Source organism: Hoplias malabaricus, chromosome 13 (assembly GCF_029633855.1).
Source record: "Hoplias malabaricus isolate fHopMal1 chromosome 13, fHopMal1.hap1, whole genome shotgun sequence".
NCBI lineage: Eukaryota > Metazoa > Chordata > Actinopteri > Characiformes > Erythrinidae > Hoplias > Hoplias malabaricus.
In genome coordinates this window covers 33,463,023-33,475,616 of record NC_089812.1, presented here as the reverse complement: position 1 = coordinate 33,475,616, position 12,594 = coordinate 33,463,023, and the positions used below count along the sequence as shown (strand labels likewise).

At 45.3% G+C, this 12,594-nt stretch overlaps 1 protein-coding gene across 1 annotated transcript in view; it reads right to left on the bottom strand.

Annotated features, from left to right (window-relative positions):
* Positions 1 to 12,594, bottom strand: part of sdk2a (sidekick cell adhesion molecule 2a) — a 174,216-nt gene that overhangs the window by 61,762 nt on the left and 99,860 nt on the right. The window contains exons 5-11 of the mRNA XM_066642524.1: positions 9,533 to 9,666; positions 8,393 to 8,504; positions 7,463 to 7,653; positions 7,152 to 7,235; positions 3,982 to 4,176; positions 2,991 to 3,107; positions 2,016 to 2,183 (exon numbers count right to left, since the gene is read on the bottom strand). Of these exons, the coding sequence (XP_066498621.1) occupies positions 2,016 to 2,183; positions 2,991 to 3,107; positions 3,982 to 4,176; positions 7,152 to 7,235; positions 7,463 to 7,653; positions 8,393 to 8,504; positions 9,533 to 9,666 (1,001 nt within the window). The remainder of the gene's footprint in view (positions 1 to 2,015; positions 2,184 to 2,990; positions 3,108 to 3,981; positions 4,177 to 7,151; positions 7,236 to 7,462; positions 7,654 to 8,392; positions 8,505 to 9,532; positions 9,667 to 12,594) is intronic.

Here is a 12,594-nt window from a genome sequence, read left to right as displayed (position 1 = left end):
GTGCTGTGTATAAACAAACTATACTGTGTTACATTTATGAAATTAATGAACGACTGCAGAGAAAATGAAATAATAATTTCTGCATGCAACAAAACATTTTTAACTCCGAAAAAAAGACGTTGTGTTGACGGTTAAGTAAAATACTCAATGTCTATTTGAGTCCTTGTCGTAATGAAAAAAAAAACGCCGAACTTAAATTATCCACTGGCAGCAAACAAAAACGCTATCCTACGACGGAGTTTTAGGGCCACAGCGTTGAAAAAAAAAGAAAACAAGATTCCGAGATTAAAGTCAGAATTCCGAGAAAAAAGTCAGAATAATTCTGAGAAAAAATCTCGGAAAAATTCTGAGAAAAAAAGTCGGAATAATTCGCTGTGTATAATGAAGCAGACACAGCATAACTGTGGAATGCAGTGTGTTGCTTAAGTCATACTGTGGTATAGATTTCATTAATAAACACTCAGTTCTCTTCCACATCAGGACCACAGTGTGATTAGTGTTTAAACTCTGAATCGGTGCACGAACCCATGGCACTTAGTTTCACAGGATACAATTAATGATCACGAAAATGATGGATCCAGAGCGAATAGAACTCGGACTCGTACAAAAAACTAAAGCCTTATGCATGAATTATTTATTAAACGCATTCACACGACATGACGCAGCCCCTGACTGAGATGCATAAAGGCTTTAGTCTTTTGTCCGAGCCGTAACACGATGGAGCCTCGTGGGCGCCGGAGTTCTACTCTGTTACACTGTGTCTGCTCCATTACACGCAGCGAATTATTCTGAGATTTTTTCTCAGAATTATTCCGAGATTTTTTTCTCAGAATTATTCCGACTTTTTTTCTCAGAATTATTCCGACTTTTTTTCTCAGAATTATTCCGCCTTTTTTTCTCAGAATTATTCCGAGATTTTTTCTCAGAATTATTCCGAGATTTTTTCTCAGAATTATTCCGAGATTTTTTCTCAGAATTATTCCGACTTTTTTTCTCAGAATTATTCCGACTTTCTTTCTCAGAATTATTCCGAGATTTTTTCTCAGAATTATTCCGAGTTTTTTCTGGGAATTCTGACTTTAATCTCGGAATCTTTTTTTTTTTTTTTTTTACGCTGTGGCCCTAAAACTCCTTCGTACTGTCCTCTCTCTGCGTGCCGTCATTATTTTACTGGCGCCGTGCAGTCAGCGGTCAAAAAGTTCAAGAAACCGCACACTGGCGGGTGTCGCACGTTGGAAGTTGTGACGTGTATTAAGAGCGACAAAAATATTTTAAATGTTACAATATCGCCATAATCTTCATAGAATTACATTTTGATGAACGAACCAAAATAGAATACATTTTAATGAAATACTCATTAATTATTTTCAAAAGCTGAGCCGCATCAGAGGGATCAAAGAGCCGCGGGTTGCCGACCCCTGCCTTTGAGCATCAGCACATAGGAAACCTATATGAAGGTGCAGTTTAAGTTCACTTTTCCTGCAGCCTGTGACTCTTACACGCTCTCAAAACATGGCATTAATCAAAAGCAGCAATGTGAAGCACCCCTTTAAGATGAAGCACAAACCTCCACATTTGGACCTTGGCTAGGAGCGAGGTTTAGCAACTGGGCCTCAATGAATTTTAATTAAATACACTTGGTTTAGAATGAAACACCCTGTGGTTTTCACAGGGCCTTTAAGACTAATATTCACTGCTGTGCAAAAGTACACCCCCTTCGTTTAATTACAAAGCCAGTAAAAACAGCCATTAGGTGCCGGTTATTTTCAGGAGATATTTCTATGGAAATTAGATGTAAGAGAATACGCTGCCTAAAGAAATGATAATTCAAAAGAAAATAAGAGCAGATCCAGAACTAGAGTTAAAACACGATTAAAAAGTGTAGGGGAAATGAAGCAGTTTCGGCAGACCACCAGAAGCTCTACTCTTGTTTCAGATCTGAATAAACACAGGTGTATCTTCATAATTCCACTGTGAGAAGACAATGTTATGGATCACCCCCTGTCCTCACTCACCCCACACGACCAGGTTGGCCGAGGCTTCATCGATGCCACGAGAGTTGCTGGCCATGCAGGTGTAGGTGCCGGCGTCAGACAGGTGAGAGGGGCTGACCAGCAGACTGCCTGACTCCAGCAGGGTGAAGCGGGGCAGCTGCACAGAGCCGCTAGCCAACACTCGCTCGCCTGTGGAAAACAGGGGGCAAAGAGGGAGTGAGAGAGAGAGAGAGAGAGAGAGAGAGAGAGAGAGAGAGAGAGAGAGAGAGAGAGAGAGAGAGAGACTGAAGACATTAAAGAGGAGGAGGAGGTTGAAAACTGACTGGAAAAATGTGTAACACTCAACATGGCATTTGATTACAGGGAAAGTTACACCCTCTAACCTTCATTAAAAAGTCTATTGGCTGAAAGCTGTGGGAAAGGACGAGTTGAAAAATTAAGCATTCATTTAAACCAAACACATAAAATGTTTTATTTTTTTATTCATTCGTTTTCTGTAACCGCTCCTTCCTCTTCAGAGTCTGCCGTGAGACTGGAGCCTACCCAGAATCGATCGGTTTCAAATATGTTTTCTGAAAAGCTACTGTGGCTTTTAGATGTTCCATGTTTATAGGTCTCTCTCCATTTAAAGAGACAGCAGCCTGCTCTTGTATGAGTTGAAAATAACGGATAACGGCCTGGGGGCATTGTCAAGGTGGGACTGAGAGTGTACAGAAATTTCCTGTTAAAAAAAAACATATATATAGAGATAGATAGAGAGAGAGAGAGAGCGAGAGAGTTAAAGGAAGAGATCAGAGAAACGATGCCTCATCCGTTTATCAAAAGGACCAGTGCCTTCGCTGCATGATAAATCCCACAATGCCTTGCCTTCTGCAGCTGCTCTGATGGATTTGGCTCCAGGAGGTGCTCTGATAACACTCCACTTTTTTTTTTTGGGGCCTGAGTCCAAGCAGGTGTATGTGTGTGTGTGTGTGAGATGACTGATTAGCGTCTGACCTTTCTGCCATGTGATGGCTGGCCGTGGTGCTCCGGATGTTTCGCAGTGCAGGATGACGGACATGCCGTCGATCACAGCGCTGTCCAGTGGCCCCGCAGTGATGTTGGGAGCAATGCCTGGGGCAGAGAGGATGAGACCACTCAGATAACACGCAAACACACACTCTACTGACAGCCCACTTCCACCATACCTCAGCAGTGTTTATTGTGTTGGTGCAGGATAGAGTTATCGCACGCGGGAATCTTTCTTTTTTCCCATGCATTCGATTACAGAAAAAAAGCCAAAGCCGACAGATAAAATAAAAACGGGAAAGAATAATCTTATCACACATCGAGACTGGGAGGGAAGACAAATGCCTCGCGGGTTCTGTACCTGCTCCCTATCTCTTTTTTTTTTATTGCTCACTCTTCATTTCTTCGCCATTCTTCTGGTACTACTACTCCATCCCTCTCTTATTCAATCTTCTCCTCTCTTTTTCTCCCTGGTCTCTCTCTCACTCTCTCCTCCTCCTTTTCTCTGCTTTCCTTCTTTCTCCTTTTTTTTTATTTCTCTCAGTGCTGCATTCTCCTCTTTACTCTTTCATCTATCTCTCATTCTTTCTTTCTTTCTGTTTTACTTCCTGACCTTCTGTCTCTCCCTGTCATCCCTTACTATATGCTTCCCTCCCCTTTTGTCTGCCTCTCTCTCTCTCACTCTCTCTCTCTCTCTCTCTCTCTCTCTCTAACCCCTGCCACACCACCTCTCCCTTCTTCCTCACTTTATCCTCTCTGTCACTTCTTACTCTCCCTTTCTCTGCCTCTCTCTCTCCCTCTCTCTCTCTCCCTCTCCCTCTCTCGCTCTGTGAAAGCTGCTGATAAGTCTTTGTGCTTGTAAGATGACAGATGTGGCAGGGTGAGATAAGGCAGGAGATGAATAAGGCTGTGGTGAAGTGGTAGGAATAGAGGATTGTGGGCGGAGCTTGTGACAGTCCCATATGATGTGAGTACGCACTGGTGACGGCCAGATACGTGTTGGTCTGTATCTCTCCGGCCAGGTTGCGGGCGAAGCACTGGAACATTCCGGTGTCGTCCGGCAGCAGGCCATTAATCTGCAGACTACCCCCCACCAGGACCCTGTAGCGAGGGGTCTTCACTGGGCTTATGGGGACAGCATCTTTATACCACACCATGTCCGGCTGAGGGACACCTGGGTAGAAATAGAGAGAGAGAAAGAGGTACAGGCTGACATTTTATTGCTGTAATTATTATTCATTCATCCATCCATCCATCCATTATCTGTAAGCGCTTATCCAATTCAGGGTCACGGTGGGTCCAGAGCCTATCTGGAATCATTGGGCGCAAGGCAGGAATACGCCCTGGAGGGGCGCCAGTCCTTCACAGGACAATACACATTCACTCACACTCACACCTACGGACACTTTTGAGTCGCCAATCCACCTACCAACGTGTGTTTTTGGACTGTGGGAGGAAACCGGAGCACCAGGAGGAAACCCACGCAGACACAGGGAGAACACACCACACTCCTCACAGACAGTCACCTGGAGGAAACCCACGCAGACACAGGGAGAACACACCACACTCCTCACAGACAGTCACCCGGAGGAAACCCACGCAGACACAGGGAGAACACACCACACTCCTCACAGACAGTCACCCGGAGGAAACCCACGCAGACACAGGGAGAACACACCACACTCCTCACAGACAGTCACCCGGAGGAAACCCACTCAGACACAGGGAGAACACACCACACTCCTCACAGACAGTCACCCGGAGCGGGAATCAAACCCACGTCCTCCAGGTCCCTCGAGCTGTGTGACTGCGACACTAACCTGCTGCACCACCGTGCCGCCCTTCATTCATTCATTGTCAGTTTATTCAATTAAGGGTTTCAGTGGATCCAGTCCCCACACAGAATCAATGGTCGTAAGACAGAAACACACCCTGTTCCTCAATTAGCAGGTGAGCTCGTCTAGACTGAGTATAAAAGGAGCATCCACCAAAGGCGTAGTCTTTGGTTCACCACTTTGTGAGAGAATTGTGAGTCAGTTCAATGACGATGTTTCTCAGCATAAGACTGCGAAAGATTTAGGTCAAGAGCAATCGAGGTGCAGAGAGGACAAGGGAAGAACCCACTGAGCCCAAAGTCATCTGAGACGCACCAAAAGACAGTGGAACTCAGTTCTCTGGTCAGACCAAAGATGAAAAACAACATCCAAACTGTGGGTGCGGCGCACTGAGGTCTTTAAATACGACTAAATATACATCAATAACTAAATGCATATATATTTAACAAATATAATTAAATCCACCACTGAAATTCACCATTCACACAGAAAATTACATAAAGGAAATGAACAAAATAACAGTTTTAGTTTTAATGCGATTCTAATGTTCCAACATTTCTGTAAGTGGGGCTGGTACTTTCATTCATAAAGAACAATGAATAGCCTGTTTATATGAAACATACTCTACGAATAAACTCGCCTTGCCTTATTGGCAGTTCAGATCCCAGAGTACCTCTGTCTTGCTCATTTTAGTGTTTTCCCTCCTCTAACGTCTCCACTTTAACTCACGAAGGGCTTGTTTACTGGTTTAGTTGGATCCCCATTAGCTGTGCCAAAGGCAACATGTACTCATAGACAGAATGCTTTACAAATTGGTTCCATGGTATCAAGCGAACACTGGCACAAATCACATTCATTCTCATGAGAAACTGTAATGTACTGTACGTTTTTTTTTCCCAGCCAATTCAAAAACATGGCTGTAGCAGTGCCAGGGGTGGAAATAGCTATATCCTGACAATGGGGGAAATGCTTAGAGATTAGGGCACAATTAGCGACACTGTTGTCAAAATACACTGCAAGGACAAGAGCTTGCGGACACTTGCTCATCTTGTATTTGTTCTGAAACGAAATCAATGAAGACTAACAGTCTCAAGAGTAACAGTCTCGACTGTGTACTTTCTGAAAGGATGTGATGGCATTCAGCACCAAGGGTTCAATAATTACTGCACAAACTCTATTCCAGTTCATCCCAAAGATGCTGAATAGCGTCTAGTCACTCCAGAGAACACAGCTCCATTGCCCCAGAGTCTCAGGGACACAATGGTGACCATTTCAGGGAGAGTAAACAAGTTGAGTGCACAAAGATTAATGTCTGTGTCCACAATGGGTGCACCATAAAGTAGCAGAAATCTGGGGTGTGGTGGGGGGTTGGGGTCAAAATAATATGTATCATGTTTAAAACTGGGGCGGCATGGTGGCACAGAAGGTAGTGTCGCAGTCACACAGCTCCAGGGGCTTGGAGGTAGTGGGTTCGATTTCCGCTCCGGGTGACTGTCTGTGAGGAGTGTGGTGTGTTCTCCCTGTGTCTGCGTGGGTTTCCTCTGAGTGACTGTCTGTGAGGAGTGTGGTGTGTTCTCCCTGTGTCTGCGTGGGTTTCCTCCGGGTGACTGTCTGTGCGGAGTGTGGTGTGTTCTCCCTGTGTCTGCGTGGGTTTCCTCCGGGTGACTGTCTGTGAGGAGTGTGGTGTGTTCTCCCTGTGTCTGCGTGGGTTTCCTCCGGGTGACTGTCTGTCAGGAGTGTGGTGTGTTCTCCCTGTTTCTGCGTGGGTTTCCTCCGGGTGACTGTCTGTGAGGAGTGTGTTGTGTTCTCCCTGTGTCTGCGTGGGTTTCCTCCGGGTGACTGTCTGTGAGGAGTGTGTTGTGTTCTCCCTGTGTCTGCGTGGGTTTCCTCCGGGTGACTGTCTGTGAGGAGTGTGGTGTGTTCTCCCTGTGTCTATGTGGGTTTCCTCTGGGTGCTCCGGTTTCCTCCCACAGTCCAAAAACACACGTTGGTAGGTGGATTGGCGACTCTAAAGTGTCCGTAGGTGTGAGTGTGTGAGTGAATGTGTGTGTGTGTGTCTGTGTAGCCCTGTGAAGGACTGGCGCCCCCTCCAGGGTGTATTCCTTGTGCCCAATGATTCCAGGTAGGCTCTGGACCCACCACAACCCTGAACTGGATAAGGGTTACAGATAATAAATGAATGAATGAATTTTTTGTTTAAATTTCCTTGAATAAACCAACAGAAATGCTCCAAAGAAGGTTCTTCTGTAAAGTTGCTATTTTGAGAGATCCATATTTTTAATTGGACAGCGACGCTATGTAAAAACACACTCACCTCGAGCCTGGCAGGGGATGTCCACCACCTTCTCCATCTCTGCGGTGATGTGCCGCTCTGGCTCCTTCACGAACTGAGGGTGTTCTGCAGAGAGCAGTCAAAGATAACAGCGCAGCTTATAAAACCTTTTATAAGACCGCAAAAGCTGTAAACGCAAGCTTACTGTATTCAGCTAAGTTCAATAAAGCTGCCTCTACATGTTTGTAAAACACTCCTCCCTGTTCTGTTAATAGGTGTCCTGGCTGAATTAGACAATCAAACACCTGGATGTGTCGGAGGTGTGTGTGTGTGTGTGTCTTGCAGAGTGTTACCAAGAACGTGCAAATAAGCTCCAGCGGTGACAGACGGCACACTGCTGCTGCGGAGTGATGCCTCACACTCGTAGTAGCCGCTGTCACTAACCAGTGGCCCGCTGATGGTCAGTCTCCGGCTAAAGTCTCTCAGACCACGGTTTACCACCACGCCGTTCTTACGCCATGTTATACTGAGCTTAATGAGGGGTCTGGAGTGAGAGAGAGACAGAGAGAGAGAGAGAGAGAGAGAGAGAGAGAGAGAGAGAGAGAGAGAGAGAGAGACAGACAGAGAGAGAGAGTGAGAGAGAGAAAGAGACACAGAGAGAGAGAGAGACAGACAGAGAGTGACAGAGAGAAAGAGAGAGAGAGAGAGAGAGAGAGAGAGAGAGAGAAAGAGAGAGAGAGACAGAGAGAGACAGAGAAAAAGAGAGAGAGACAGAGAGAGACAGAGAGAAAGAGAGAGAGAGAGACAGAGAGAGAGAGAGAGAGAGAGAGAGAGAGAAAGAGAGAGAGAGACAGAGATAGAGACAGAGAGGGAGAGAGAATGAGAGAGAGAGTGAGAGAGATAGAGACAGAGTGAGAGAGTGAGAGATAGAGAGAAAGAGAGAGACAGAGAGAGAGACAGTGAGAGAGTGAGAGAGAGATAGAGAGATAGTGAGAGAGAGAGATAGAGAGAGAGACAGGGAGAGAGAGAGAGAGAGAGGCAATGAAAAAAGAGTAAAGATAAAACGGAATGAGAAACAAGAGGTGAGACGACAGCAGGAAATAGAAAGCCACATTGAGTTAGAGAAAGAGAATGGAGCGAGAAGGCGAGAGAAGTATACACAGAGAGAAAGTTGGAAGGCAGCAGATACAAAGGTATGATTTGTCTGCATTTCTCTGAAGCATGTAAACAAATGAAAGGAATGCTAGTTGATGGTCAGGCTCCGGCCATGCGTGGCCACTCACCTAGCGTTGGCTACACACTCCAGCGTCACCTCGAACGTTCCCACCATCACGCTGGTGTTCTTCGGGGGGATGATGATGGTGGGAGCTATCGGATCAGCAGGCCCTCCCACATCTGAAGAGGAAGAGAGGGAGAGTGAGGGTAAACGTTGAGTGCTATTCTCTACCGAAGTTGTTTGTTCTCGCTCAAACCATAATCTCCACACCTCACCATAATGCCACCACTTTTACATTCACTCTTGCACCTTTTGAATCCACCACCCAATGTCCTCCCTGCTTCCGTACACAACCATGACCATTACAGTATTGTGCACGTAATTGGTGCTGCTCTCTAGTCCTTATTGTGTTGCACCTGAGAGACAACTCTTTCTGTCTCCTCTGCACACAGTAATACCATCATTAAGGTGCCATGCTATTGAATGGAGCCTGATTGAGAGGTGCAGACATGCTGATTAAACTCACTGCAAAATCACTCGCTGGCTTCACAAAAAGGCTCTGGCCACCCATCGATTGCCTGCCCTCAATCACTGATCTCTCTCTCTCTCTCTCTCTCTCTCTCTCTCTCTCTACTTCCTTCTGTCTCTCCTCTTTCGGATCTCCTTATCTTATGTTCTGGCTATTCTGTGGAACAGGTGGGTCTCTCTGAGTCTCTCTCTCTCTCTCTCTCTCTCTCTATATATATATCTATCTCTCTTCCTCCCCCTGCCTGCTGTCTTTCATAAATCCACTGTTGTGGTGGGGGTTTATTAAAGAGAGGGGCTGATTTTATGTGGCTGCTTAATCACACTGTCACTGAGGCGCGGCAGGATATAACAGACCACCATAGGCCGCCACAGGCTAAAACGGATTGGGCAGGGAATCAGGGACTATTGATCTGGAGGGGGGGCGAAAAAAAAAAAAAAATAGATGGTCAGAAGAATAAATGGCCGGCCACCAGAGGGCACCAAAGCTGCATATGTTATTGTATATGGTTGGGGTCACCTGTTGGAAAGCCATTCATTTGCAGCACTGGCAGATCACCATCGCAGTCTCATTGCAGCTCATTTTGCTGTTTTTCCTACATCACTGCATTTATCAGTGTTGATGAAGCAGAACATGGCACTGGCTTTGCTTTGTTTTGAATAGATATTCGTCCATACTCACTCTCCACACTGAGAACGACCGGCTGGCTGGTCTTGTTCTCCCCATTCTTGTCATTAACAGCTTGGGCATAGTAGCGGCCAGCATCTGGTGCCACTGTGGACAGGATGACCAAGGTGTTGTCCAGTGTGAGAGCTCTGGAACGACAAATGACATTCGAATTAACTATGCCCAAAAAACACCTCAGGCTAACCACGGACGACACAATGCTAACACGAATCAAAACAAAGGCATTTCAAAGCAAAAGACACACTTTTACAGTCCTTTGGATATAATGATTCATCTGGTATTATTGGCAAAGGCTTGAACTAGAAGACTGCATTATTAGCTCGACAGGAGCATAGAAGTGGTCTAGTCATTCACTCACGACAGCACTAACTAGCATGACAGCTAGGAAACATAGCTAGGTTGTGGCTGTCACTGTTCCAATTATGGAGAAGCCAAGAGTTTGAGGAAAATATTTACAGATTATATCCAACCAATACTTGGCAGTGTTTTTCAGATTTGTAAATCAAATTACAGCAGAAATCTGTAATATATTTACAGTTCTCAATCACAAAATGACCAGGGTGCGTCATCAGATATTAAGGAATAAGCGCTACGCTTCAAAAGCTAGCGCTTGCTTCAGCCTCGCATTGCCGCCTATTTAAGGGGGAATAGCTCCAATATGTGCCTAATAAACTGACCTATTTAAGGTGGAACCAAATGTCAGAATATGAAAATTGTGAAAACGACATTTATCATGGAAGGAAAAAAACAATAAGCCTCTTCTAATGAAGGGTTTAAGGTGGAAAGTCAGATTTGAAGGTGGTAGATACAGGAATACAGGACAACAATGAACACTACATGGCATAGGTAGATATTTCAGTGAAACGATGAACACTTTTCTGTGTAAATAGTTTGATTATGGCTCACTCTTTGTTGCTATGATTGTCCCAAGCCCTTAAACCGTTCTTGTGCTAGTTTGTGTAGGTTCAGTGTCCCTCACCCTGTGTTAGCTTCATGTCTCTGGAGCAGGGAGAGGGGGCAGACAAGTAGACAAGTGTTTTGAATCTGTATTGCAGTCCCTATTTTAAAAACATGCTGTCAGTTTAACAGACATCTTTAGTTTAAAACAATGTTCAGACTAGAAACTAAACGTCAGGGAAGAAATATAATAATTACCCATAACTGTTATTATTATCAAACGATTAGGCAATATATATCATGGTATCATTTTTGTGTATTGTCACCTAGACCAACTTCAGCTACACTTCCCCTCGAGCACTCACAAAGCACACAAGCGCTCATAAACAAACTGATAAAGTCCAAAAGGCCGCATTAGTAATGCTGTTTGCACGGATCACCCGGGGAGGAGAAGTGCTTTGGGATTGCGACCACTCGGGCTGAGTGTGTGCGCTCAAATGAGAGGCGACACTCAGCACAGAGCAAGATTAGACGGCAGTGAGCTGTCAGCAGGGGCCGGCCGATGGGGGCCAGGTTAAGCCGACTCCTGCACAATTAGAGTGAGGGCTCTCGTGGAGCGGGTCTGCGAGAGCCACAGCGGAATATCAATGCTCCGGAGAGACACGGCCAGCGAGCAGTAAACAAATCGTACACTGTCAGAGCCTCTCAGCATCAGCGCCACAGTGACACTGACACAGAGAGCCACGAGGAGAGCTCTTCTCTGCCGGAGCTGCCACTGAGCAATCCGGTGGAGACTTGTGAGTTTTATGTAACCCCTGCCTCTGCATCCAGAGGCTCAGCTGGGATTTCAAGCGCATGCCTAGTCCAGCAGCATCCAGCTGCTCCAGCCCCCGCAGATCGAGCCCCAGGCTGGACCGGGCAAAGCCTCAGATTGGCCGCAAGGAACCCCAGCTTGGACGGATGTCAGTCAGACGCATGGGAGTTAGTATTAATGTGAGGTGAATGTTTGTAGGAGAAATGAATAGCGTCACATCAGGCACGCTTGTTACCATAATTACTTACGTTACATCAAGCTCCTGGCTGAGCAAAGCTTCAGTGTGAGGGTTGGAAGCCCAAGACTTGGCAGAAGTTAAACTGTCACTCTGATGTATAATGTTTACTCTAGGGATGTACCTCATGATTTCAGGCTAAAATTATTCAAGGTGATTCTTTCATTTTATTGCTCAGAAAAAAGAAATACACTGGGCCAATGATGCACCAAAAATAACAAACTATATACGTCTAAGGAAAGAAGAAAGAGCTGGTTGTTATTTGCACTCTCCTTCTCCCCTCAGCAACAACAACAAAACTACAGAACCACACTGTCTCTGTTGGAATAACATCCAACTCTCCAAAAATCACATTAGCCGTGAGATACTTCGGAGCATCTGAGACATTTGGACAGAGGAGAGACTGACTGTTGAAAATCACGAAAAGAGATGAGGATGTTGGTCTATTTCTGCTGTATTAGTGGGCAACATTGACTTTTATCTGTTACAGAATACTTAAGGTGGAACTGGCTGCATGGTGACATTTGAAAACACACACACAAATTACTATAAAACGAAACAGCTCGAGCTGCAAATGAGCACCTATGGTAATTCAAACAGTGAATAAAAAAACGTCACCCACGTACAAACTACTGTGGGTTTCTTACTCAAACATACGGTTCCACCTTAAAAAATGTGGAGCTTCCGAATGAACACATATTAAGGGAGTTTGGTTTGCTGTGGGAATGGTAGCTCTCCAGCATCATTTACATTGTTACATTGAAGACATATGTCACTTTTCCACAGCACTGTCCCTGCTCTACTCGGCTCTACTCGGTTTTGGGACCTGGTACCAGGCTTGTTTTCCACTACAGAGGCTCTCCTCTGTGAAACACTGTCTATAAAGAATACCACGGGCTACAGAACCCACGACAACAGCGGCGGTAATATTAAGCATTGCTTACTCATTACAAATTTGCATTTTGTTTTTGTTTTGTTCACAAAGATCAGTAGTAGTAGTTTTTTTTAATGTTTTTCCTTGTTGCACCGTCCAGTTCTCGCTAGAGTCTTATGTTGGCTACCTCAAGGCACATTTGTACCTCTTCCAAAGACCGCGGTGTCATTTTATGA